Source organism: Podarcis tiliguerta (assembly GCF_965153285.1).
Source record: "Podarcis tiliguerta genome assembly, chromosome: 9".
In the NCBI taxonomy this organism is placed as follows: Eukaryota; Metazoa; Chordata; class Lepidosauria; order Squamata; family Lacertidae; genus Podarcis; species Podarcis tiliguerta.
Window position 1 is genome coordinate 37,809,973 of NC_139542.1, and position 25,042 is coordinate 37,835,014.

The 25,042-nt window shown below is 40.0% G+C and overlaps 1 protein-coding gene and 1 long non-coding RNA gene across 6 annotated transcripts in view; both read right to left on the reverse strand.

The window, feature by feature from the left end:
- Nucleotides 1-25,042, reverse strand: part of LRBA (LPS responsive beige-like anchor protein) — a 350,444-nt gene that overhangs the window by 66,016 nt on the left and 259,386 nt on the right. For all 5 annotated transcript variants that reach the window (XM_083456976.1, XM_083456977.1, XM_083456975.1 and 2 more), the window contains exons 45-47: nt 20,747-20,887; nt 18,584-18,703; nt 10,539-10,691 (exon numbers count right to left, since the gene is read on the reverse strand). In XM_083456976.1, the coding sequence (XP_083313102.1) occupies nt 10,539-10,691; nt 18,584-18,703; nt 20,747-20,887 (414 nt within the window). The remainder of the gene's footprint in view (nt 1-10,538; nt 10,692-18,583; nt 18,704-20,746; nt 20,888-25,042) is intronic.
- On the reverse strand, nt 1,893-5,958 carry LOC310657949. The gene is made up of 3 exons (XR_014502027.1): nt 3,438-5,958; nt 2,591-3,331; nt 1,893-2,440 (listed from the first exon to the last, which is right to left on the reverse strand). It is a non-coding gene; the product is annotated as an uncharacterized lncRNA (long non-coding RNA).

Sequence of the window (25,042 nt, forward strand, 5' to 3'; positions counted from 1 at the left end):
CACAAATGTACACCTTGCCCCAAGAACTTAAGAATTCCTGAGATTTGTTCACACATCATTGCCTAAAATGTAGACTACCTAATCAGATAAAGGAAAAATGAATTTACAAACCTTCTTATTGAATGCTTATACTCACTCTCTCTCTCTCTCTCTCTCTCTCTCTCTCACACACACACACACACACACACACAAATGTAAATATTTTATGATTCCAGCATTCAAAGCCCTTTACCCTTCTCTACATATTATCATCACCACCACTATAATCTTTTAAGCGCCTGGAAGAAAACAAAGTGATGTACTACATAAAAACACAAAAGTGAAAACAACAAAACCCTGCCTGGAGGCTCACAGACTAAATACACAGAACCATGAAAAAAGGGGGCAAAAAAAGATAATGGAAGAAGAGACACTAAATTAAAACATCTCACTCAATTGGAAAAGGCATGTTAAAAATCAATATTTTACGAAGCATCTGCCTTCTTTTAAAGTGGGAAAGATTGGATGGCACAAATCACAGAATTTCAGAGTTGCTCTAAAGACGGAGGTCATCTCACATCTAGCAGCAATGATTTCCAAAATAAGCTGCTACTGAAAAGCAGATGGAAGGGCATGTGTGTGAAACAACAGATGAAATCTCAGTCTAACTATGAAGAGTGCAGAACTTGAGAAGGAATAAAAATATAATTTAAAATTAATTGTTGATTTTTGTTATGTGCATGCTGCCCCAGATACCTTGGGGAGGAGAAATTTTGCTATAAACTTTGAAAATAACATCAATCTAAAAATGTGCATTATTGTATTAAACTCAAGAACCAGGAGTTAGGTTGCTGGTTGTAGTATTCACATCATCATCATCAATGTATGTATGTATGTATGTATGTATGTATGTAAATAATATGTATTTTATGTGTATTGTGAGCTGCCCAGAGTGGCTGGTGAAACCCAGGCAGATGGGTGGGGTATAAATAATACTTTTATTATTATCTTTTATTTTAATACTTCAATAATTTGTTTTTTAATTTTTTAGCTGCTGGAAAAAAGGACAGAGGCTAGACAAACAGCTGTGCATGGAGAGATGTCATTTTCCATCCTCGAGACCCCTGGCGAAACTCACAAAAGCTCCTGTATGTGGAACTTGGTGTGGAGAGGGAAGCTGAATGCTGAATGGGACAAAGCTGTGGGCAGGCTGATTCATCCATCTTGAGTCTGCCCATAAAAAGCAAGCCTAGAGCGAAAGCCTCGGATGATGCCAGCAGTTGTAGGAGAACCTTTGTGGTGTTCTGCACTTTCCTGTTTCTAGCTATCAGAGCCTGCCAGATAACTTTCAAATCATAAAAAAATTAGACAAATCCCTTTGTTTTTATGAACTGTTTTCTCCTTTCATTTTTATTTAGGAAACAGTACACCTTTCTGAAAATATCTTCCAACAAAAGAATTGCACGAGCCACTCAACTTGAGGCTGCATCAATATGCAATATGAGGAAGACTTACTCTAGGCAGTAAACTGAGAGGGGGTGGAATCACTCATTTGTACTTCTCTATTAATGCAGCCTATAAAGCAAGGAAGATGTATAAGGTAAGGGATGGCACTACTGTCCTCGAGGGAATTAAATTCAAGCAGCATTTCTTCGCTTGACTGGGGAAGTGTAAGATAATGAATGCTGCAGTTTCAAGAAAAAGTGAAAATAGCAGGCACGCTGGATGAGAGATTTTATTTATATGAACGACCCTGGTGTATATACAGTATTTGTAAATAAATACAAAACTTTTTATTTCTGAGTCTGGTGTAAGGTAGTAAGGTCTAAGGGAATCCGAGAAAAAATGTTAACGTGGTGACTGTAGATTAGATAGAGATGATAGATAGATAGATAGATAGATAGATAGATAGATAGATAGATAGACAGACCAGTTTTGCAGGTTTCATTTCTTTGTCAAACTCTAGCAAGGCAAGGAAATGGAACACAGCATGGGGCCAAGCAGATAGGAGCTCCAATTAAATTCTAAAGAACAGTGGACTGGATCCAGGAGAGTGCTCTCAGTTGGCAACAACTCCTCTGGACATGACCCAACACAAACAGGTTGAAATCATCAAGATTGTTGAAGGCGAGCCAAAACCTGTTTTCCCCAAGTACACACTTTTACCTTTTCCTATATAGCTGCTGCTCACACCTGTCGACTAAAGTGCTTGGGGGACACTACTGCAGGGAGACAGACGCTACCAATCTACACACTAGATGCTCTCTGCTCCAGCTTTGACCAAGACAGGAGGAAAGTGCTTCTGCACGCAGAAATTAATTGTACCTGCCCCCGTCCCTTGTAAAATGACACTTTTTCTCCTACCCAACCCACATGCCATTACAATATATATTTTTGGTGGTAATGTGTATGCATGGAGCATTTAGAACCTCTGTCTCTTTGTTGCTGTGTAGTTAATATACTCCCAAGCAGTGGCGTAGCATGGGTTGTCAGCACCCGGGGCAAGGCAAGTAATTTGCACCCCCTAACCCATGGATTTTAGTAGGGGCAGAGAGCTGCGAGTGCGATGTTGCGCCCGGTGCGGCCGGCCCCCCTGCACCCCCCACGCTACGCCACTGCTCCCAAGCCAGGAATGGCTAAGCATGTGGCTTCTATAACTCTTCGTACGGAAGAGATAAGAGTAAGTGATTGTAATGGTGCCATTTTGCTTAAGTATATAAACCTATAGGCACAGCATGATTTCCACACTTATCATTATTGGTTTACACACATTTTGATGTCTCAAGGTATCAAATCTACTTTAACATTAAACATGCTCACACCATCCTGTTACAAGAGAATATACTATCACTACTAACAACATTTATTTATACCCAAGTGCACTAGATGCCACATAATAGAAAAGGCACTCTGGCCTGAACAAAACAAAGAAGCAAACATAAACTTCAGAGTGACAGTCAAATGCTTTAAGCACAAGACTTTCCATTTACATTTGCAGATCTGACCACTGGAATATCAGCATGAAAGAAAATGCATGGTTTTGAAAGTAACTGTCAGTTCTCTAATTAATTAATTGCCTACGAAGGAGAAAGGGAAGGCACTTAAAAACAGATCGCCTGGTTAGAAGCCCAGAATACTGTTGTCATGGTAGCTGGCAGAAACAGTAATTGTTTAGTGTTTTCTAGATTAGGCAAAAGTCAAATAAATTGAAACAATGCAACATATCAACCACTTTACTAGTCAATCAGTCACAATACTGATTCTACTCCCATCATAATACATCTCCCAGCCCCTTCAATTCAATCCAACATATATGGTTCCTTGAATAAACTGAGCAAATACAGGGACCCATCTCATCTATTTGTTCTGAGAACAATAGCTGCAGACAGTGCCTCAATCCAGTTCTGTCCCTAATAAGGAATTCAAATTCCTACTCTAGTGAGGTACTCCTTCCCCACTCTCCCCAATCGATGGCAAATAATTTTCCTTGAAAGAAGATCTCCAGGTTGCCTGAAGTCTTTCACTTTACAATGATCACTCACTGGGAAAGGCTCTAGCCTGCCCTGGATCAGATACTGAGGAGAAGAAGAGGAGGAGGAGTTTGGATTTGATATCCCGCCTTATCATTACCCGAAGGAGTCTCAAAGTGGCTAACATACTCCTTTCCCTTCCTCCCCCACAACAAACACTCTGTGAGGGGAGTGGGGCTGAGAGACTTTCAAAGAAGTGTGACTAGCCCAAGGTCACCCAGCAGCTGCATGTGGAGGAGCAGAGACGCGAACCCGGTTCCCCAGATTATGAGTCTAGCGCTCTTAACCACTACACCACACTGGGAGTATGCAGCCTGCCACCTTTCCTTTCAAGTGATCCTGTATCTCAGAAGTTCCATTTATGCAGGGGAGCAGTTTCCATACAGAGTTGGCCTCTAGGCTTCAAGAATGCCTGCATTTTTGCATACAAACTAAGTAACCGAATTCCATTAAATGCTTTTAGTAGCTGAACTTTGAAATGGTGTCACTAAGAGAGATAATGGAATCCTTCTTCAAGAATATACTCAAGACAGGTGGACAACCAAGGTATCTGCTTTGGGAACCCTTAATCATGAAGATGACCTGAGATCTAGGTCTCAGGAAAAGTAATATTCAGGCCACACAATCACTCGATGTTTGACACTGACCCAAGGCCAGCGTCCAAACTGCTGAAGCAATGTATCACAATTAACAGCTCCACTGCCTCATCAATTGCTCAAGGGCATTCACTCTCCCTTAAACGGTCTGTACCTAAAGCTGGGGATATACCTGCAGGCCACCTAGTGCTGGCAAAGCTCTACCCCTTTAATTTCAGCTAGTTCTTAGCATGGGGCAGGAACATAGATCAGCCATGCACATGCTTTGCACACAAAGGCATCTCCAGATAGGGCTGCAGAAGACCGCTTCCTGAAACCCTGGACAACTGTTAACAGACAGTTGTGCTATAATTTCAATCACTCCTCAACGCTGGCCATGCTGGCATGGGCTGATGGAGGTTGGAATCCATCAACACCTGGAATGAACAACTTTGGTTATCTCTAGTCTTCTTCTTTGGTGATCACTCGTAGCCGACTAAGTTTGTCTTCCATAAACACAGTTTTAACAATGAGTCTGTAAGTGACTGTGGAGGCCAAATCTGGATCCACACATCCTTCCACAGTAGGGACATTGGTTTCCCGACGAGAGTTGATCACAGTGTGGATTTGCCAAGCATGCCTTCATCTTAGCACGTTTCTCCCTTGTGTCCTGAGTTTGAGTGTCTTCAAAGCCCATTACACCTTTGGTAAAGGCTGTTCTCCAACTGGAGCGCTCACAGGCCAGTGTTTCCCAGTTGTCAGTATTTATACTACATTTTTTAAGATTTGCCTTGAGGCAGTCTTTAAACCTCTTTTGTTGACCACCAGCATTACGCTTTCCATTTTTAAGTTCGTAATAGAGGAGTTACTTTGGAAGACAATCATCAGGCATCCAAACAACATGACCAGTCCAACAAAGTTGATGTTGAAAAATCATTGCTTCAACGCTGGTGATCTTTGCTTCTTCCAGTACACTGATATCTCTAGAGTAGACAATAATGAGCTATAAGGGTCAACGACAATATAAGAAAGCTTCCTACGGCTGGAGTATTCAGCCCAACCGACGGCCTCAGTTCCTATTTCGGTACGCAGTTGAGCTTAAAGCCTTGTTGAAACAGCAGTCATACCTTACAGCTCTCAGAGATCATGCAGAATCAGACCTTCTCTTACTATCTGGATTCCAGCTTTCTGAAATCAGATCTCTGTCCACGCTACCTTCTCAAGAGATTCATTAAGAGATACTCTTGATGGCAGTACTTCCAGCCTATGTCAGAAGTATTGTAGAATAAAGTCTCATTAAATTGTGGGTAACAGTTTCTATTATCTTTTGAAATGCTAAAACATCATGAAAAATCACTGCAGGCTTGTAGGCAAATTCACGGTGCGGGTGAGCTGAATCTTATAGGCAGTGTCGCTCCATAATAAGCACAACCAGTCCACCCATGAAGCAGTCTGAAGCAAGCTGCTTTGGGACAGCGCTCTGAGAGGGGATGTCACCCTGAGAGGAGAAGAAGCCACCACCCAAAGTGGCAAGACAAAGGAGAGATTGGTGGGCAGGTGGGCTGCGGTTCTCATCATCTCACTCACCAGTAGCACTTGCTACTGCTGGGAGCTCACCACTGGCCAGTGCTTGCCACCTCCTGCTCCTTGACTCCAGAGGCTGCAGCAGCATGCTCATGGGTGACAGCACACTCCTCTACTTTCCTCTAGGCCTCCATATTCCACCCCCTGATTCTCTTTGTGGCAGGCCAGGGGCAATTAGAGGAGCATGCCACTGCCATGAGCGGGTCACTGCGCAGATCAAGAAACAGAAGATACCAAGCACCCAGCAGCACCAAGCAGTGGCAAGTGCCAGGCACCAAGCATCAGTGAGGGACAGGAAGTGGGGGCGGGATTATGCCAGGGTTTTTGCCTCTAGTGGCAAAATGTTCCTGGCTGCCCCCGACAATAAGAAATTTGCATAGATTGCCAGCAAAGTAGTATAATCCATGAATGAAGTACAGTGGTACCTCGGGTTAAGTACTTAATTCGTTCCGGAGGTCCGTACTTAACCTGAAACTGTTCTTAACCTGAAGCACCACTTTAGCTAATGGGGCCTCCTGCTGCCGCCGCGCTGCTGGAGCCTGATTTCTGTTCTCATCCTGAAGCAAAGTTCTTAACCTGAAGCACTATTTCTGGCTTAGTGGAGTGTGTAACCTGAAGCGTATGCAACCTGAGGTACCACTGTATGGTCATTACAGCTTTAGGATACAACAGGTTAAGTCATGGAATGACTGAAGCAATAAATGGCAAATAGAAAGGTGACATTTAAACAATTTGACAGTTAATCAAAACAAGCTTAGGGAAAAAAATACTGTTTAAATTTGTTTATCTTTCTAAGGGTCGACAAAAGGAAGCAAAACATACTGATCAAGCTATAGAAAATGTGAATGACTGCACTGAGGACCAAAAATCCAGTTTCTGCATCTGAAAATGTTATTTGGAACATTACATGAGCAAAAAGCCGCCAACCATTTGGCAGTACACCAAAAAGACCTGGCTATGGTTCTCCGTGCTACAAAAACATTCAGGCTAGATTGCTACAATGCACATAATGTAAGGTTTCCTTCGAAGACTTCAGAAACTTCAAGAAGTCCAGGATACCACAACAAAGCTAATGACTGGGAGTAAGAGTAAGGTACCTATCATATCAGTTCACTAGCTACAAATTTGCTTGTGTTTCTAATTCAAAGTACGTAAAGAGTTTGGGACTGGAAGAATATCTGCTGCCATACAAGCATGCCCAGCCACAAAGCCCATCATCAGGAGCCCTACTCAGGAGGTTCCCTTGCCCATTTATCTAGAACCCTCTTCAATGGCTTTTGAATACCAGCTGAATATATTGTTGTTCCCCCAGATTTTTAAAGGGGATGCTAACCTTATCTTGATTTTTTTTTTGCTGCTTTTTAAAAAAAGTATTAACCTTTGGTTTCATAAGTCACTGTAGTTTATATCCTCACATTTCCCCCTACTTCTTTCTCCCAAGACAAAGGCAAAGATATATCTAGTCTGTTTTAATGAAACCCCATCTTGTTATTTTTTAATACTGGGAGCTAGATTAAAGTAACTATGTCTGCCAATTAGCATTGTGAACCCCTGCTATTGACCTGATACTGTACAATCTGTTATTATGTACTGTCCTATATATCATCTGTTCCCCTTGCTGGTCTATTCCAATAAAAGACGGACAGCTGCAACACTATATCCCTGTTCAATCTGAGGACCATCTGACTTTAATTGTAGTACACAGCTTGATGTGGGTCTGGTTATAAGAAGCCAAAGTATCACAGTGTAATAATCTGGAAAAGCAGAAACCTGCCAGGCACAGGGCTGAAACAGAGGCTTGGGCTGTCTGGTTGGCTGATGGGATGTAGGAAATATGATTAATGAGCAAGGTATAATGATATCAGGAACCCGATTAGCACCACAAAAAGGTCACAGATCAAAGCAGTATGCATTTCATGAGGTCTAATCACTGTAGAAAAATCTGTAAAACAAACTGAAGGGGGGGGGGAATCTGCATGCAATAGCTTACAAAATGGGCGCTTAAAAATACTATCGTTATTTATTGTGATCTAGGAAGTTGCAAGGATGTAATAAATAGACAACTCTGCTTTTTTATAACATTTAAAATGTTCTTGTGTTATTACAAAGAATTCTTTGTCAAAGTATTAGAATTTTTTAAATATAGTTTTCCTCACTACTCACATTTATGTAATCTTACAAAAAATACTAATTAGACAGCTGACATACAGTCACTGGAGCTATGTAATTACAGAAGCACAACGTATTTTGCATAACCCCAGAATAGAACATTAATCATGCAATTACTCATATAAATTACTTATACATTCCATTTCATTCGGACTCAACAAATGCAAGGCCTTGCACAAAGAGTAAGAGTCACATGTAAAACATCAGGTATGTGGACTTCCCTTTTCCCCATCACACAGAATATATTTCTATGCACGGCAAGAGGAAATCTATGATGAACTCCAAAACCAAACTTCATCTCTCTCTCTTAATTAAGCAAGGAAGATTAGAAGGATTGCTATATCTGGAAAAAAAATACCAGGGGTGGGGAATGAAATGGGATGGGGAGTATAACAGTGTTTTTGATGCAAGCACTACCTTTTTGTACCATAGAAATAGTTTACACCTCAATTCTTTATTTGTTACATTATAGGCCACCTTTTCTCCAAGGAGCTCAAGGTAGCATACTCCCCACCCCAATTTTATCATCATAATAACCCTGTAAGGAAGGTTAACCTGAGAAGCAGAGACTGGCCCAAGGTCACACAGTGAGTTTCACGGCTGAGTAAGGAACTGAACCCTGGCCTCCTAGGTACTAGTCCTTCATTCTAACCACTCCACCACACTGACTGATTTCTTTTCTACAGTTAAATACGACCCCCCCCCCATCATGGAGTTCGAAGTAATTATACATGAGGTTCCTGGATAGCATCCCATGGAGGCACTGACCAAACTGAGAGATAAGTAAAGGTAAAGGGACCCCTGACCATTAGGTCCAGTCGTGACCGACTCTGGGGTTGCGGCGCTCATCTTGCTTTATTGGCCGAGGGAGCCGGCATACAGGTTCCGGGTCATGTGGCCAGCATGACTAAGCCGCTTCTGGTGAACCAGAGCAGCGCACGGAAACGCTGTTTACCTTCCCACTGGAGCGGTACCTATTTATCTACTTGCACTTTGACATGCTTTTGAACTGCTAGGTTGGCAGGAGCAGGGACCGAGCAACGGGAGCTCACCCCGTCGCGGGGATTCAAACCACCGACCTTCTGATCGGCAAGTCCTAGGCTCTGTGGTTTAACCCACAGCGCCACCGGCGTCCCTAAAACTTAGGCTCATATGCTTTCATTCCATGGTCTATTTAACATTATCTGCATTTTTGTATCACAAAGAGATATGATTCTCATCCTATAATTACAGAAATGGGCCTTGTCTTAATACCTGCCTAAGAAATATTAGGTGGCATAAAATACAATAAGCAAATAGTAAAGAAAATATTTACAATCTCCTACCCTGTTTTTTTCATACTATGTCACGTAATGGAAAATAAAGTCTATCAGGCTAGAATAAAATATTTTTACAATACATTGCAAGGTATGGAATGGAATGGATGAACCCAGATTTGAGCAGCTGCTCGTGCAAGCTCTTTAAAAAGTATGATAGAAATAACTGAAGATGTATTTAGGAGGAAAATATCGCCGATTATGACCAAACTAAGAAACAGAAATGGGGCTGCAAGTGAAGATGATTGGCCTGTTACCTCGAGCTAACCCATATGGTAAAGCTATTACGGAAAGCAGGTGTGTGCTTTCAGTGGCTCATTACAGATAACAAAACTCAAGTGAGATATAGCTAAAGATGCAAATAATTACAAGTTAGCACAAAAACATTCAAGTGAAGTGGTAGGTGGAAAGCAGGTGGTTTGAAACTCAACTTTTTAACTTGTTACAGTTAACATGCATGATGGTAATGGTGCCCTCGGAACCAGAACTAATCAAATGCCTAATGTGAAGACATGAACATTTTGTCTATCTTTCACTAGAATAACAGTGTCTAGAATAACAGAAATATATATGTGAGAATATGATAAAGGTATCCCCAAAAACCTTACATTACATTAAAACAATGAGAAAAGCTTGAGGGTCTACTGTTTAGGTTTTAAAAAAATCTCACTAGGCATTCCCAAGCCTATGAGTACACCTAAAATAGCTCTTCGGATACTAGGCTTCATAAATTTTAGCTTTACACAGAACAAAGGGACTATAGTGGTGCCTCGCAAGACGAAAAGAATCCGTTCTGCGAGTCTCTTCGTCTTGCGGTTTTTTTCGTCTTGCGAAGCAAGCCCATTAGCGGATTAGCGCTATTAGCGGCTATTAGCGGCTATTAAAGGCTTAAAGGATTAGCGGATTAGCTGCTAAAAGGCTATTAGCGGCTATTAAAGGCTTAAGGGATTAGCGGATTAGCTGCTAAAAGGCTATTAGCGGCTTAGATCAGCTGATAAGCGGCTTAGATCAGCTGATAAGCAGCTTAGCGAACAGCTGTTAAGCGGCTTAGGGGCTTGGGAAAAAGGGGGGAGGGGAAAAAAACCCCAGGAAATGTCTTGCAAAGCAAGACCATTGCAAATTTGTTTTGCGAAGCACCTCCAAAACGGAAAACCCTTTCGTCTAGCGGGTTTTCCATCTTGCGAGGCATTCGTCTTGCGGGGCACCACTGTAATTTCATTCTCTAAGGAAAGACATTTCAAGCACCAGCTCTTAATACAGAGAATCGATAAAGGTAAAGGTACCCCTGACCATTAGGTCCAGTCGCGGACGACTCTGGGGTTGCAGTGCTCATCTCGCTCTATAGGCCGAGGGAGCCAGCATTTGTCCACAGACATTTATCTTACCAATCTATTTATGCGAACAAATTCTTCTGGCGTTTTGGCCCATGGTGGAAGTTCAACATCAGACACTACTGTTCCATCATCCATCACTCCAAGATTGTAATTATTGTAGTTGACAAACATCTCGGGGAGATAATAAAATTCAGGAACCAGCTCCTATGTAAAAATGAAAACCAACATGTTAAGACGAAAGGAAAACTTCCCACCTTCTCACAGAACCTCCAGTGAATGAAAAACTATTTCATCAACAGGAGAATATAATTAGATACATTTTATTGGTGCTGGCAACATGACCTCTCCAGAAAGTCTTATCTGCCACCATCCTTATAGTCTCTGAGGGCCGGGTTTTATTCCTTTTTGTACCTTTTCATGCACCATGCCTTTCAAACAACTTTTACTTTTATTCTGGGCATTTCAACCCTATAATTCATATTTTGTTTTTGGTTTTTTTTGCCAGAAAGAACAAGTGCTTTTATTGTTTTGTATTGGTGATTGATTGATTGATTGATTGATTGCCAAGAGAAGATGCCCATACAAGTATAGTTAATAAAGAAAAACTAAAACTAATAAGCAAGTCCCACAATGGCATTTCACACCCTGAAACTTGCTTAGTAAAAACAGCCAACTGCAGTCCTACCACTATGGGAAAGTAACTTCTGGACTGCAAGTATCACAATCTATGAGAGCAATCTCTTTGCTAACAGCAATAGCAACAATACCCATTAAACAATGGCTAGCTAATTTAAAAATTCAATGGACTCCTATTTTAGGAGCAGAATGAAATTTATGGGTGCAATCCACTTACTTTAAATATGGATTTCAATTCAACTTATAAAGTTGGTCTGTTTGTTGTCAATTGGTATGAATGGCTGATTACAAAGAGTCTGTTCAGCAATAGACAAACCCAAGCAGCTCTCTAATGAAACACGGCTTTTGTTATTTTCTGAACACCAGCATCCCTGCCCCAGAGCCACATGACAAAAACTGAGTTTTAAGAAGCAGCCATACATATAAGCAATTGGCTGCTTTTTCTGAATACATGTATACACTGGCCCCAGTCTTATGTTCATGTTGGAAAATGTGGGGCACACATGTGTTGACTGATTACCATTGCTTTTCTACTTTGTGTTTCTAAGCAAAAAATAAATAAATTAAGTTATATATATGCTATAATGGAACATTATATAAATGTCTCAACTAATGAAGGCACAGTTAAAGCAAACTTAGATTTTTGCAGAAAATCTATTAACTTCTTGTAAGGGGCATTTCATGAATGGAACGGCTTAATATTTGTAATTGCTCCAGGAAATTAGTAACTGGTGTAAAATTGGTCTTCCTTCTAACAAGTGAAAAGTGCATGCTATTTAATAAGCAGAAAAACACATTATGTGGAGTAGCTCCACTGGCTAACTATGTAAGAGGCCCAGTAGATCAGATTCTAAATCCACTCTTGACATGGGTCAATGGATCAGTGGTCTTCCAGATACCACCCTCAGGGTCAGCTATGGCCAGAACAGTTTTCCAAATAGCTGAGTGCAATGGCAGGTCATCAGATTATGGACAGGGTCAGCCCAGAGTTCCCGGAGAACAGACAAGAAGAATCAAGCAAGAATTAAGCTATTATCACCTCAGTCCTTGAGAGAAAAACTTCAGATATGCATCCTATATATTTGTATACAGTCATGCTAATTAACCTATAACAAGGTCAAAAGGAGTCTGTGATACAAAAGAAAAACATGCTAGCAAATTATTTGGAGGCACTTTGTTGACTAAACTGCATCCATTAAATTAAATGTAGTGGTTTTTAAAATCACTTAAAATAACAACCACACCACATACGTCTCCCTGATCACCTACATGAATTGTAATTAATCACATTTAAATCAGTTCCAAGAGGGAAAAGTGAGCTATTAACATTATTAATTATTTAACATACATCTTGCCCTTTCTCCCATATGAGCCCAGGACCACAGACAAGTGGTAAAACAATTAAAACTTCTGAAAACTATTCCAATATAAAAACAGGCAGGAAAGAATCTCTATTGGGGGGGAAACTTCTTGAAAGAGGACGGTTTTCAACTGTTTTCTAAGAAGTCAACAGAAATGGTGTCATATCTAATATTTAACTGGAGAGTATGCCAACGGGAAGGTGCCACCATACAAGAGATCAAATTCCTAAATTCTGCAGTATAAGATGGTATTTGCAGGAGGCAATGTCCAGTGCAGTGGCTAACTGGGTATGTAAGGGATGAGTCGGTTTTAAGGTATCCTGGCCATAAGCCTGTACAGGAGCTAAATACCAAAACATGCACCTTTAATTTTTCTGGTATAGTGGCTAATTGGCAGCCAGTGCAATTTTTTTAGCAACAGCAGCATAACATGGTAGCAATATCCTGCCTCAGTGAACAGTCAAGCTGCTAACATTGCGCACTATTTGCAGCTTCCAGACCAACTTCAAGGGTAGTCAAGCATAGAGCTTATTGCAGTCATTCAGAGGAAGTTGTGAAACTTTTCTGCTGTTAATAAAACTCCAAAGCTATAGAGCCGATTTGGAATGGAATGGTGTTGTGTCCTGATTCCTCACCCCACCTTTTGAATCCCAAACACCCCTTCAGGAACAGCTACTCCTTTTGCAAAGATGTCATTATGCTGCTACTGCTTCGCACCTTCAAAATGAAGTCTAAGAATTGCACAAAGTACCATGCAACAATAATTTAAAGAAAAGCGGTCTTTAATTTTGTTTTAATGAAGTTCAAAACTTTAATGTATCTCTGAAATGACCCTTTAAAATGTTTCTTTTTTCTAATGAATGTTAAAATGACATCAGATTGAATTTAAAAGGTTATTAGTATAAAAGTCGTAAAAGTTAAAGACTCAATGATTTAAGATTTTAAGGAGATTAAGTTATATAAAGATGTTAAAATTAAGATAAGGACTAATTAAGATAGAGGGTAGGGATTTGCGGAATGAATATACGATTTGGAATACAGTGGAGGGAGGTTTGGGGAAGTCGGGAAACAAGTAAATGAAAGAAATACCATAAGGATGAAACTGTTTTTATTAATGTTTTGGGTTTTTTTTGAGGTGTTTTATACTATGTTGTTGTTTTTTGTGTTTTTGTATTGTGTTTGTTGTTGTTTTTTTGCTTTTTTCTTCTTTAGTTCTGTTTTGTTTTATTTTTTGTGTAAAAAACCCAATAAATATATTTTTTTAAAAAAATGTTTCTTTTTTCTATTTTGAGTCCAGAAGTTTCCAAATTGTATTCTTCTAACCCTTTTAGTTTTAAATGCATGAGGATGTAAAGATAAATGAAAGGCATGGAATGGAATGGACACAAGGACCATAAGCAGAACAAGAGGATGAAATACCATTCATCAGGTGTAGGTGTGTATATTTGAAAGCCCCTACACAACTGACAGGGGCGCGGGTGGCGCTGTGGGTTAAACCACAGAGCCTAGGACTTGCCGATCAGAAGGTCAGCGGTTGAATCCCCGCAATGGGGTGAGCTCCCGTTGCTCGCTTCCTGCTCCTGCCAACCTAGCAGTTCGAAAGCACATCAAAGTGCAAGTAGATAAATAGGTACTGCTCCAGCGGGAAGGTAAAGGGCGTTTCCGTGCGCTGCTCTGGTTCGCCAGAAGTGGCTTAGTCATGCTGGCCACATGACCCGGAAGCTGTAAAGCGAGATGAGCACCGCACCAGAGTCACGACTGGACCTAATGGTCAGGGGTCCCTTTACCTTTACACAACTGACAATGACAATTGGATTTTAATTCCTGCGAGAAGGATTCCTTATACATACAAGAGCTCCTGTTTGTAGTTTAAAGTCTGTCTCTGGACCTTGGACATAGGCTTTAGTGACAAAGCCTCCAGCAAACTGAGGGTCCTACCATATTAATACATTTGTGGGCAATTAGTACTCTAAATCTAAAAATTATGTTATTTGACTGTGATGGAGAAATTCCTGTTCTGATTACTACCACAAGGATTAGCAGGATTGGCATGGGAGAAAGGACTACTATCACCTCACAGGAATAAGAACCTGTTTAACTGAGTTATTTCCTATTGCGCTTCCTGTTTCCTTTACATTGTCATTAATTAAAGCAATGTTCAGAAGTGCCCTTAGTTAGTAATAAGCTCATAAGAACTAACTTTATCAAGTTAGAAAAATCTTCAGTCTTACATTTTCCACAGCAACATCTGTCCCAAGGTAACTTACTGGTAACTTAGCCTCACAGCACAAGCTGACTGTTACACTTCCACTGGAATATATGTTATCACTCTCAATCTATTTTCAACAAATTACATCAAAGACGTCATTGTGTTTGCTCCCTCCCTCTCTTCCACTCAGTCTCTCGCTTTTCCCTCAACCAAAGAGTTGGGAGCGGGATACTCTCACAATTAGCAAACATATGTACAACTTATTTTACTTTACAGCATAAAATGGATTATTGGTCAAGTATTAGGAAGCTCCTCTCACTTGAAATCTGCTACTCAAAAATGAAAAGAAAGGGAGCAAGTGAGTTGTTGGCATTGAGAGCATGTGGACCTGGGAAAACTGGTTGACACACCAGTGCATGTTGTAAGAAGAATCTCATGGGCCAGCTTTGGAAGCAATTTGTGTCATTTGGTATCACAACCCAGGAAATAAAGTTTAGAGTATACATGTGGTCACAACCAATCCTTGTCACTGTGTCATGAAAGCCCTAAGACTAGTGATCAAAGCATCGGGCTAATCTTGAATTACAGTTTAACCTTTGCTTGAACCTTGCATATTTTATTTTTGAGTGATGATACATTGTATTAGTTCCTTCCTGCTTATCTGGCCTAAACATTGCAAATTAATAGTAAAATGGCAGAGCGGGGAAATGTGCAAATTGCAGATGCCTTTCTCATTGTTACCTTCTTGTCAAATTATATATATATATATATATATATATATATATTCCATCCCAATCCTTTCCCCCATCTTCCTTCTAAGTCAAACATATGTTTTTACTCCATAGTTGTGTAGAATGTAAAGCATATTTTTTACCTTCCCAAAATACCTTTAAAATATTAGACAGATGTGAACTTTGACACAGTTAACTACAATTTGACTTTTACTGCAGATAATTTTCAACTGATGGATCATATAGCAAATAAGGACAGTCATCTTTTCTTCTGAACAAAGTTGTATGGGAACTGGCTGAATTCAGGTGAATTCACTCGATGTCAAAGGCAGGCTTTAAAACCATTTGTGTATGTATACTCTGACACTTACCAAATTAGCATCATTAATGGTGATGCCACTGGATCTCAGAAATAGTGATCAGTGGATCTCAAATTTCAGCAGTTCAGGTGTTCTGAAATCCTTTTGAGTCATGCTCAGACCTCTGCAACTTTAGACAATGTTCAACAGCACTAGCCTGTCGCCTGACTCAGTAAGTCTCCCCTGCACCTTCTCTTGTTCATGCTTATCTTGTTAAGCCTGACAGTGCTATAGGCATCAGGCTTAAGCCTTGGACTCTGCTCCAAGCATGCAGGAAGCACACAATGAGGCTACACTGAAACTAGAAAACATGGCTAACTAATTTTCTCAGCCTTGGGAGGGTGCTGAATTGTGCCTGATAGTGGAGGTAAAGGTAAAGGGACCGACTCGTGGCCGACTCTGGGGTTGCGGCGCTCATCTCACTTTATTGGCTGAGGGAGCCAGCGTACAGCTCCCTCAGGTCATGTGGTCAGCATGACTAAGCCGCTTCTGGCGAACCAGAGCAGCACACGGAAACGCCGTTTACCTTCCCTGTTTATCTACTTGCACTTTGATGTGCTTTCGAACTGCTAGGTTGGCAGGAGCAGGGACCGAGCAACGGGAGCTCACCCCATCGTGGGGATTCGAACCGCCGACCATCTGATCGGCAAGCCCTAGGCTCTGTGGTTTAACCCACAGCGCCACCCGCGTCCAGAGGAATAAAGGACACGGGGGATCAACATTGACTAGTGTTCCTAGCCCTGCCCACTGGGTGCTGCATGGTCTGGGATGGAGGTATCAGGGCAAACCAGAATGCATTTCACCCCCTGTGAGAGAGAGTTATGATTTTGTTTATCTCGTAACAAATCATTCCTAGTTGAAATTTGCTTATCACTGCACTGCCATTTTGTTTTTTAAAGTAAACGTCTTATCTTTCAGACAAAACAAGCCATATAACGGACACTGCAAATTAATGCACAAAAGGGTAATTTAAAGCTACTGTTGTATATACTAAATCAGCCTTCAGCCATTCAAAATCAGTTTATGATTTAAGGATAGTGCATATCATTTGAAAAGCAATTGCATTTTTGCATTACTTGCCATAGTTATATGCTACATGGCAAAACCAAATGCATTCATATATTAAGGATTAATTTTAAATTATAGCATGCTTCTTTGCTTATATGTTAAAAATGCTGGATAAATGCCACACAGACATTATCATCACTGTTTATTTGGTTATCATGATTTTTTAAATTATTCATTAGATCCGCTTCACATAATCACACTAAGGTACAGTAATGAAAATAGTTCCTAAGAGAACATAGTAGTGTTTTTTTTTTAATGTATCTATTTTCTGAGGTGAGAAAGGAATGATACTTATTATGAAACTATTAGTATATACTGGCATGGCAAACAAAGATTTATAAATAAAATATATTTATTCTAATCACATAGGTGAGCAGCTAAATACTTTGCAGATCGGAACAGAATTAAACTTAAGTTTACATAGTAATTTTGGAGTACATAGTCAGTAAAAACAAGTAATTTAATTTGGAACCTATAATATGACAAGTGTCAAACAGAATGTCAAATGGTTACATCTCCCACAACATTTTTTTACTATAGATAGTCAACCATGTAATGAAATGCATTAAGTTAGGTGGGTTAAAAAACATTTTGAACATAGAGTTCTCAAAAATGAACCCAACACTAAGAGAAGTCCCAGCATCATGTAAGATTTTGGACTGTAAGACTGGAGGCCTTGCAGGGCTACAAGGCCATTCCTGGGCAGCTCATCCCACCTTTCTGGCCCATACAAACTTCCCTTTCCACACTGGTGACAATCACAGAGGGATGCCAAAAGCCATTTCCTATGTATGTAGGTGAAGTGGTTTGGACTATGGAACTAGGTTTATAGTTGTTTGCATCCTGACTTGTACTAACCATTTTTAATAATAATCTTCTTTTTTTCTATTTCATACCAACAAATATTAATTTGTTACTTATAGAGGATTAGTTAAATACAATGGGCTTCAATTTTATAAGATTAAAGTTTACAATTTAAGTTTTTGATTAGCTTCCTAGATCATTATCCTATAAGTAGATGGGTGTCTCTTCTCCTTCAAAGTGACCATCTTATTCTTTTATGGAAAGGGGGCGGGGGCGGGGATAGCAGTACACTAAGAAAGCCAAGTTAGTCTGTAGTTACTTTGCCCCTTTGGCAAATAATATTAGAGTTCAGAGACACATGAATCTGATTTGATAGGCCTTTTCGGCAAAAGTCTGTCTCTGCTCATATTATTGAAAGCATACATTAGTGGTCCTTGATCTCTGACCTCAGCATGTAGTATGTTGAATATAGTAGTGTAAATACGTTCAGGAGCTGGGGGTGCATATTTAGTTACATCAATGCTGTAAAATAGCACACAGTTTTTTAGCAGACTTCAGAGTCACCATCAGCCCATAATACTAAGTGAACTTATTTCTGTAATCTTTGCAGCTTCTTAAAGGTTATATGTCTAGCAAATCTAATAGTTTCAAAATCATTCAGTATTAGTCCAAGAACATTTGACACACTCTAGTTACCCTCCCTTGTGTAACGAACTACTGCAGCTGAAGCAATCACCCCTTGCCTCCATTTCCCTTCATTTCCCACTGTTCCCCCTCTGTCAAATCTTAGACTGCTAAGCTCTCCAACACAGGAACCAATCCCTTTGTACTCTGTAAAGCAGTGTGCACTTTGATGGTGCTATATTAACAGAACATCATCAATATGAAAGCTCACTATAGGAAGTGAAGAATGGTCACTGAAGTTTACCTTGATATCAGAGGTGTCCCGTTGACTATTGCGCCATGCCCTTGAAATTGATGAAAAAGTTCTATCTGCATGATCAAATTTGCCCCCTTGCAAGTTTAGGAAAAATGTTGTAAAAGGTTCCTGAGAAGAGAGAAACAGAAGCGGAAATATATTTTGCCAATTCTCAATTAGAATGAAACACTAAAGGTTATTGACAGGTTTTATTTTTGCGGAGAGTAAAAGAAAAACAACAACGTGGTAAGATGTGTCTTGTTTTCCTAGAATAACTCATTCTACAGATCAACACAATCAGTGAAAAACACAGGTTCCCAAATTCACTTACATTTTGTATCACTGTATTTCAATGCCTTTTAAACAACTGATACTATAGCTAGGAATGTGTATATTCAGGTGATTAAAAAGAGGAAGCGTTCCATAATGGCAGAAGCCTTTCCATCAATGAAAGTTGAAGCCTGGATCTAACTCATTTAATTCATTAGATTTATATATGCATACATACTAGGATCCAAGGGGCTGTCTGAGCTTTCAGGTGGCCTTGAGATATCTGAATTGTTTTATTTAAACAGCAAGCACATCCTCACCGTGACTCTTTGCAAACTGTTTTCGAAATTTCCCCCAGTTTCCAAAGTGGCTTTCATTTAGCCCTGGAGGTGGAGGGGCAAGAATTATGTTCAATAAAAGCAGATCTTTGGGGTGCATGGAACTAATTATGGGGCTCTCTGGATCCTAAATATTATCCAGAGTCAAAACTTTCCTATGACTATAACATCACAATGTGCAACTTTACAGTTCACAATTAAGGAAAGAAAAATGTTTGAGCAATTGAAAAACCTCCTCCTAGTCAGAGGACACTTAAGCGCATATTAGTGGATAATTGCTTGAAATTAGCAAAGTACCATAAATTACTTCAAGGATTTATGTCTGCTTGTACCAATGTAACAAGGTTTAATTAATGATGTGCTGCTAATGCTTTCCCAAAGAAATTAGTTTCTATCAGATAAATCATCATCCCAGTTTATTTTACAGAAATGTGGCCTGTTTCATAAATATTAGACGTCTGACCATCTGAAACACTATTTGTAAACATATTACAATATTGCTTCAAAAGGGGCAATTCTATTTCTAGATTGCATCTTAAAAGCTTATTTTACTTATCAGTGATTCACATGAAATCTGCATTAAGTGGTCAGATTACGTTTCATTTAAAAAAAAAACTTGCATGCAAAAAGTAATTCTAAAAGAAAAGAAACATAGAGAGAGAAATCAGCTTTCAAAACATATTTTAAGAAAGAGTTTTCATACTTATTTGAAAAGTGTAAACAAAAAACCATTATTATTGCTATTACAGTCATACCTCATGTTGCGTCTGCTTCAGGTTGCGTTTTTTTGGCTTGTGGACTGCCGAAATCTGGAAGTACCGGAATGGGTTACTTCTAAGTTTCAGCAATCGTGCATGAGCAGAAGCACTAAATTGTGCTTTGCGCATGCACATTAGCGCTGAATCGCAACCCACATGTGCGCAGATGCGGGTTGTGAACGCTGCGGCTTGCAAATGTGCATCCAGCATGGATCACATTCGCGACCCGAGCGTCCACTGTATTTGAAAGTAATTGTAGTTCTGATAGGCAATAATCAGACATGGGGTGAATCCAGAGTTCGCTAGTGGACAGTCACAGGCAGAATCTGGATTTCCAGATCCCTCATCTTCTTGCAAGGCCTCCCTCCAAATAAAATGCTACCAGACAGTTGTGGAATCATGCTGAGGGGCATGGGTTGTGGAATGGAGAGTTGAGAAGGAATAGAGAGCATGCCAAATGCAGGTGGTGGAACCTTCGTCTCCATACATACAAAGTGCCTCTGCCTGATTTCCCACAAACACTCCTTTCCCTTAGTCTCCTGAACCAATATCCAATACCAGTGGCCGTAGAAGGTCTGCTGACCCTTGTCCAAGCATTTTTTGGGTGCTCTGGAGGGTTAAAGGGCAGGGGGAGGTCAGCCTCCAAATGCTACCATCATATGTGAAAGTTCTTTGGACTGAACCCATTGATTTTAATCAATTTTCAAAATCTCTGTTGCTGCCACCCCTTTTCGATTTGAAAGATCCATGCTTAGTTACAACTTCCCTTACAAATTTCAAAGAAAACTCTTTCAAAGTCTACTTACAATTCTTAACAACCAGGCGAGTGTAAAACTTGCTGTTGAATAGTGAGTGCCATAATGAAACTTTGGAACTTGATCATCTTCCCATGTTTCATGGCGGTCAGCAAAGAATGCAGCTCTTTTGGGATTCAGAGCCCCAATAGGCTATGGGTGAGAAAAAGAAACATACTCATCACATTATAATATTGACATTTGTTGTCTTCCACTTAATTACTAGTCAAAATTAAACACATAGTACATTATTATTACTATGATAACAATAACAAGAATAATAAATCAAATGGTTTTGAATTTGGATGCAAGTAAGCATAATAAGAGGGAGGTAAGAGACCTTTTCCAACCCAGATGTAACTGTACAATCTTCTTACTTCCACTAGGAATTATTTTAAATCATCCTCCAATACAAACTTCGCAGAAGGCAGCAATGCATGAAGTAATTATTGCCAAGTGTCTCACATACATACTGCAAACGGAAGTGGAACTGCTTCCCTTGGCAAGATCTGAATGCATTCAATAGCATGGATCATTCCCACCCAATCACTGTGTGGTCCCTTTCAATTGTACAATTCTATGACTCCCGTTGCTCTTTCTCTTCTCTCCCTGCAAACCCACAAACCTTTCTTTCTCTTAGAACCTCTCTTCCCCCCATCTCCCTCCACTTTTTTTTTCTGTTCCCTTTCATGGCCGTGGCCAGGATTTTTATGGGGAGGGGGCAGGATTTTTTGTGGGGGAGGCAGAACCAATGTGATTGGTCAGTTAAGTATTTCTATTGTTTTACATGATCAGGCCCATGTTCTCTTTGAATATGGAAAACCCAAAGTAGAGAGCTGTTAAGAGAGAGCTGTTAAGCCCTCCAGTTTGCTTACAGTACCAGGTTTCTTAAGAGCTGCTGCTTGGCTCCTTCCCGGAGATGCTGCTGCTCTGGTCCCTGAGGGGACAGCATTTAGGTGAGTCCCTGTTTCTAAGCCAGCCCCACAGAAAGGAAGAGAAGGGGGGTGTAGGGAGTGGGGATGTTGCTGGACACGGACCACCCATTGCCCCTTCTTTCCACCAGCCCCTCCCCATTTTCTATATTACAGTGGTGCCTCACAAGATGAAAAGAATCCGTTCCGTGAGTCTCTTCGTCTAGCAGTTTTTTCGTCTTGCGAAGCAAGCCCATTAGCAGATTAGCGGATTAGCGCTATTAGCGGTTTAGCGGCTATTAGCGGCTATTAAAGGCTCAAGGGATTAGCTGCTAAAAGGCTATTAGCAGCTTAGTGCCTTAGAAAAAGGGGGTGAGGAGCGGAAAAAACCCCCAGGAATCGCAAGACATTTTCATCTTGCAAAGCAAGCCCATAGCAAATTTGTCCTGCGAAGCACCTCCAAAACGGAAAACCCTTTCGTCTAGCGGATTTTCCGTCTTGCGAGGCATTCGTCTTGCGGGGCACCACTGTATTTCTATATTATTTCTTTAAATAATCATTTCCCATCCAAGCACACAAAGCTGCGATCTCGTAAGTAAAATATGCGTAAGATACCAATTACCTGTAATTAACATTTCCCTTCCCAACCTGCAATTTATGAATATAGAACTGAAATTAAGTTGTGGGGAGTTGGGAGCTAGGAGATATAATTCTTCACTAGATGCTATCTTGGGCTCAAGGTGTGTGGGGGAGGGCCACATACCAAATACCTACCCCAAATATGCACTACTTATCCATCTTTGGTACGTAATTTTCATTGGGGAAAAAATGATTCACAAGAGACTAGCAGAAATTAGTTTTAGAAAACCAAAAGCATTTATGGAATTCTTGTTCCTTTGTTACTTTTGTAGATGACAATATTGTTAATAGAAATAGACTGACACGCTATCATTTATATTGTTATTTATCAATGGAACTGTACTTCGTTTTGCTTTTGTTGGTACATATCTTTCTTCTCCTTTCTTGACCAAGAAAAAAATGTCATTAACCACTCGAAGTTTTCTAATTTGAAATATTACAGTTTTTAAAAGAAGTGGTTGTTATATAAAAGGGTTTTTATCTGCAGCAGAAAACATTCCAAGGAAGAATTAAGTTTAGACTATTGCATTTGTCAAAGAACCATTACGGAATCTACTTCATCTTTTGCTTTGTGACACTATGCAGCCATGCTTTCTTTTGCTTTAAAAAGGAAGACAAAAAGGTAATTGGTAAATAAATTATATTTAGTAACAATGTAAACAATACGGTGTTTGTATGGCATTAAAGCTTTCAAAAATACGCTTTTTGCTGCTCTTGCTTTTATTATTCTACAAATAAGACCACCACAGATCAATACTTATAGAATTACATTCACTGAATATAAAGCTAAAACCAATTAGAATTGATTTAATTCTCTTTTGAAAAAAGAAATAAAAGGTATCATGTGGAGATCCATACAGACAGAATGCACAGTATTGATTTTTAAACCAATTCAACCCCCCCCCTTTTTTTTTTTTTGCTACACTTGGTTTCTGAAACCTGGCAACAGGACAACCATCAAGGCATGTCATGTTTATTTGCAAGCCATATATATATACACACACACACACACACACACACACACATACATACACCAACTGTGGGAGAAAGCCTTACAAATAAAGAACTATGGAGTTGTGTACTGACAATGATACACTATCAGCTTACTCAGAGAAGTTACAGAGGGAATACACACATTGAATTATACATTACACAAATGCACTGATTTATTGTGGTAATAACATCCACCTCATTAAAAGATTCTGCTTTGCTGCAGTCGGAAGGCTACATATTGTTTACTGCTATAAATTAATGGCAGTACACAGAAGACTGTGGAACCCCTGTAACAATAGATCTGTAATGACAGTGCTGTATATCACGGCTTCCTCAGCAGCTTCATAATAAAAGGGAGACAATGTATTGGGCTAATACATTCTACCACAGTGACCCATATTTTCCTGACAACTGCTATGAGGCCTTGCTAATAGCTAACTAATTATCAAACATTCGAGGCAAAAAACATTTCTAAAATTCTCTTTTTATCCTCTTATATAAAATGTTCAATTTATGTTTACTATCACACTCTGAAATGAGCGGGTAACTACTGTTCTACTTAATTGGCTTTGAAGAGGCATTATTTTAATATGGATGCCAAAGCTAGGAAATTCCCAATCGTGATGCATCAGCCATAAATGTGCTTATGGAAACTGAGTGCCAAGAGCTGCTCACTGGCCCACACAGAAGAAATGACATTCACAGGAAAATGAGCAGTCCTTTGACCTACAGTAATACAATACATCTTACTTACTACAGCAATGGGCTTAGCAATAAGAGCAACACAATTACCGTATTATTTGCTCTATAAGATTCACTTTTTCCCTCCTAAAAAGTAAGGGGAAATGTATGTGCGTCTTATAGAGCGAATGCAAGCTGCGCAGCTATCCCAGAAGCCAGAACAGCAAGAGGGATTGCTGCTTTCACTGCGCAGCGATCCCTCTCGCTGTTCTGGCTTCTGAGATTCGGGATATTCTTTTTCTTGTTTTCCTCCTCCAAAAACTAGGTGCGTCTTGTGGTCCGGTGCATCTTATAGAGCGAAAAATACGGTAAATGGTTAGATGCTGCTATAAGAGATCCAAGAGTTTTAACTGAGAAATCCAGGCAGAAGCTAAACATGTTACTTACATATTCGGCAGGTGTTATAAAAGAAAATCCAACGAAGTCATATCCATGAGCTACTCAAAACCTTCTAGCTACAACCAGCACAACTACAATCCCACTGACATCTCTCTCTGGGAGATACCACAATAATAAAATGAATAAACTAACAATATGCTGCCATTTCATGATACCCAAAATGAGGTGGCTGCATCACACTATCTAATGGTGAGAGCAGGATGGGTGTAGCTTCTCTGTTACCTTATCCTTAGGACTTGGAAATGGCAATCAGGTTTGTGTTTCTCTCCTACTACCTCTTCCCTCCCCAGTAATCGTTAAGGCCTACATCAACACCACCTGATCATAGTTCAGGCTAGCCAAGATTGGATACAGGGCTAACCAGGTGTTTTAAAACAGCCTCAAAGCTGGTTTCAACTCCTGATTAAAAAAACAACGTTGTAAGGCTGGCCCTACAATTAGGCAGAGTGAGGAAGTTGCCTGAGACAGAAAATGCTTTTTTCTTTCATTCTTTTTTTTATTTGAGGAGGGGAGACACAGGGTGACATTTGTTGGAAAACAGAGCTGTGCATATCATGTCCCTTTCCCTGTGCCTGCTAAACTCAGGCATAGTGAAGAATGCTGTCTCATCAGTGAGTGTAACTAA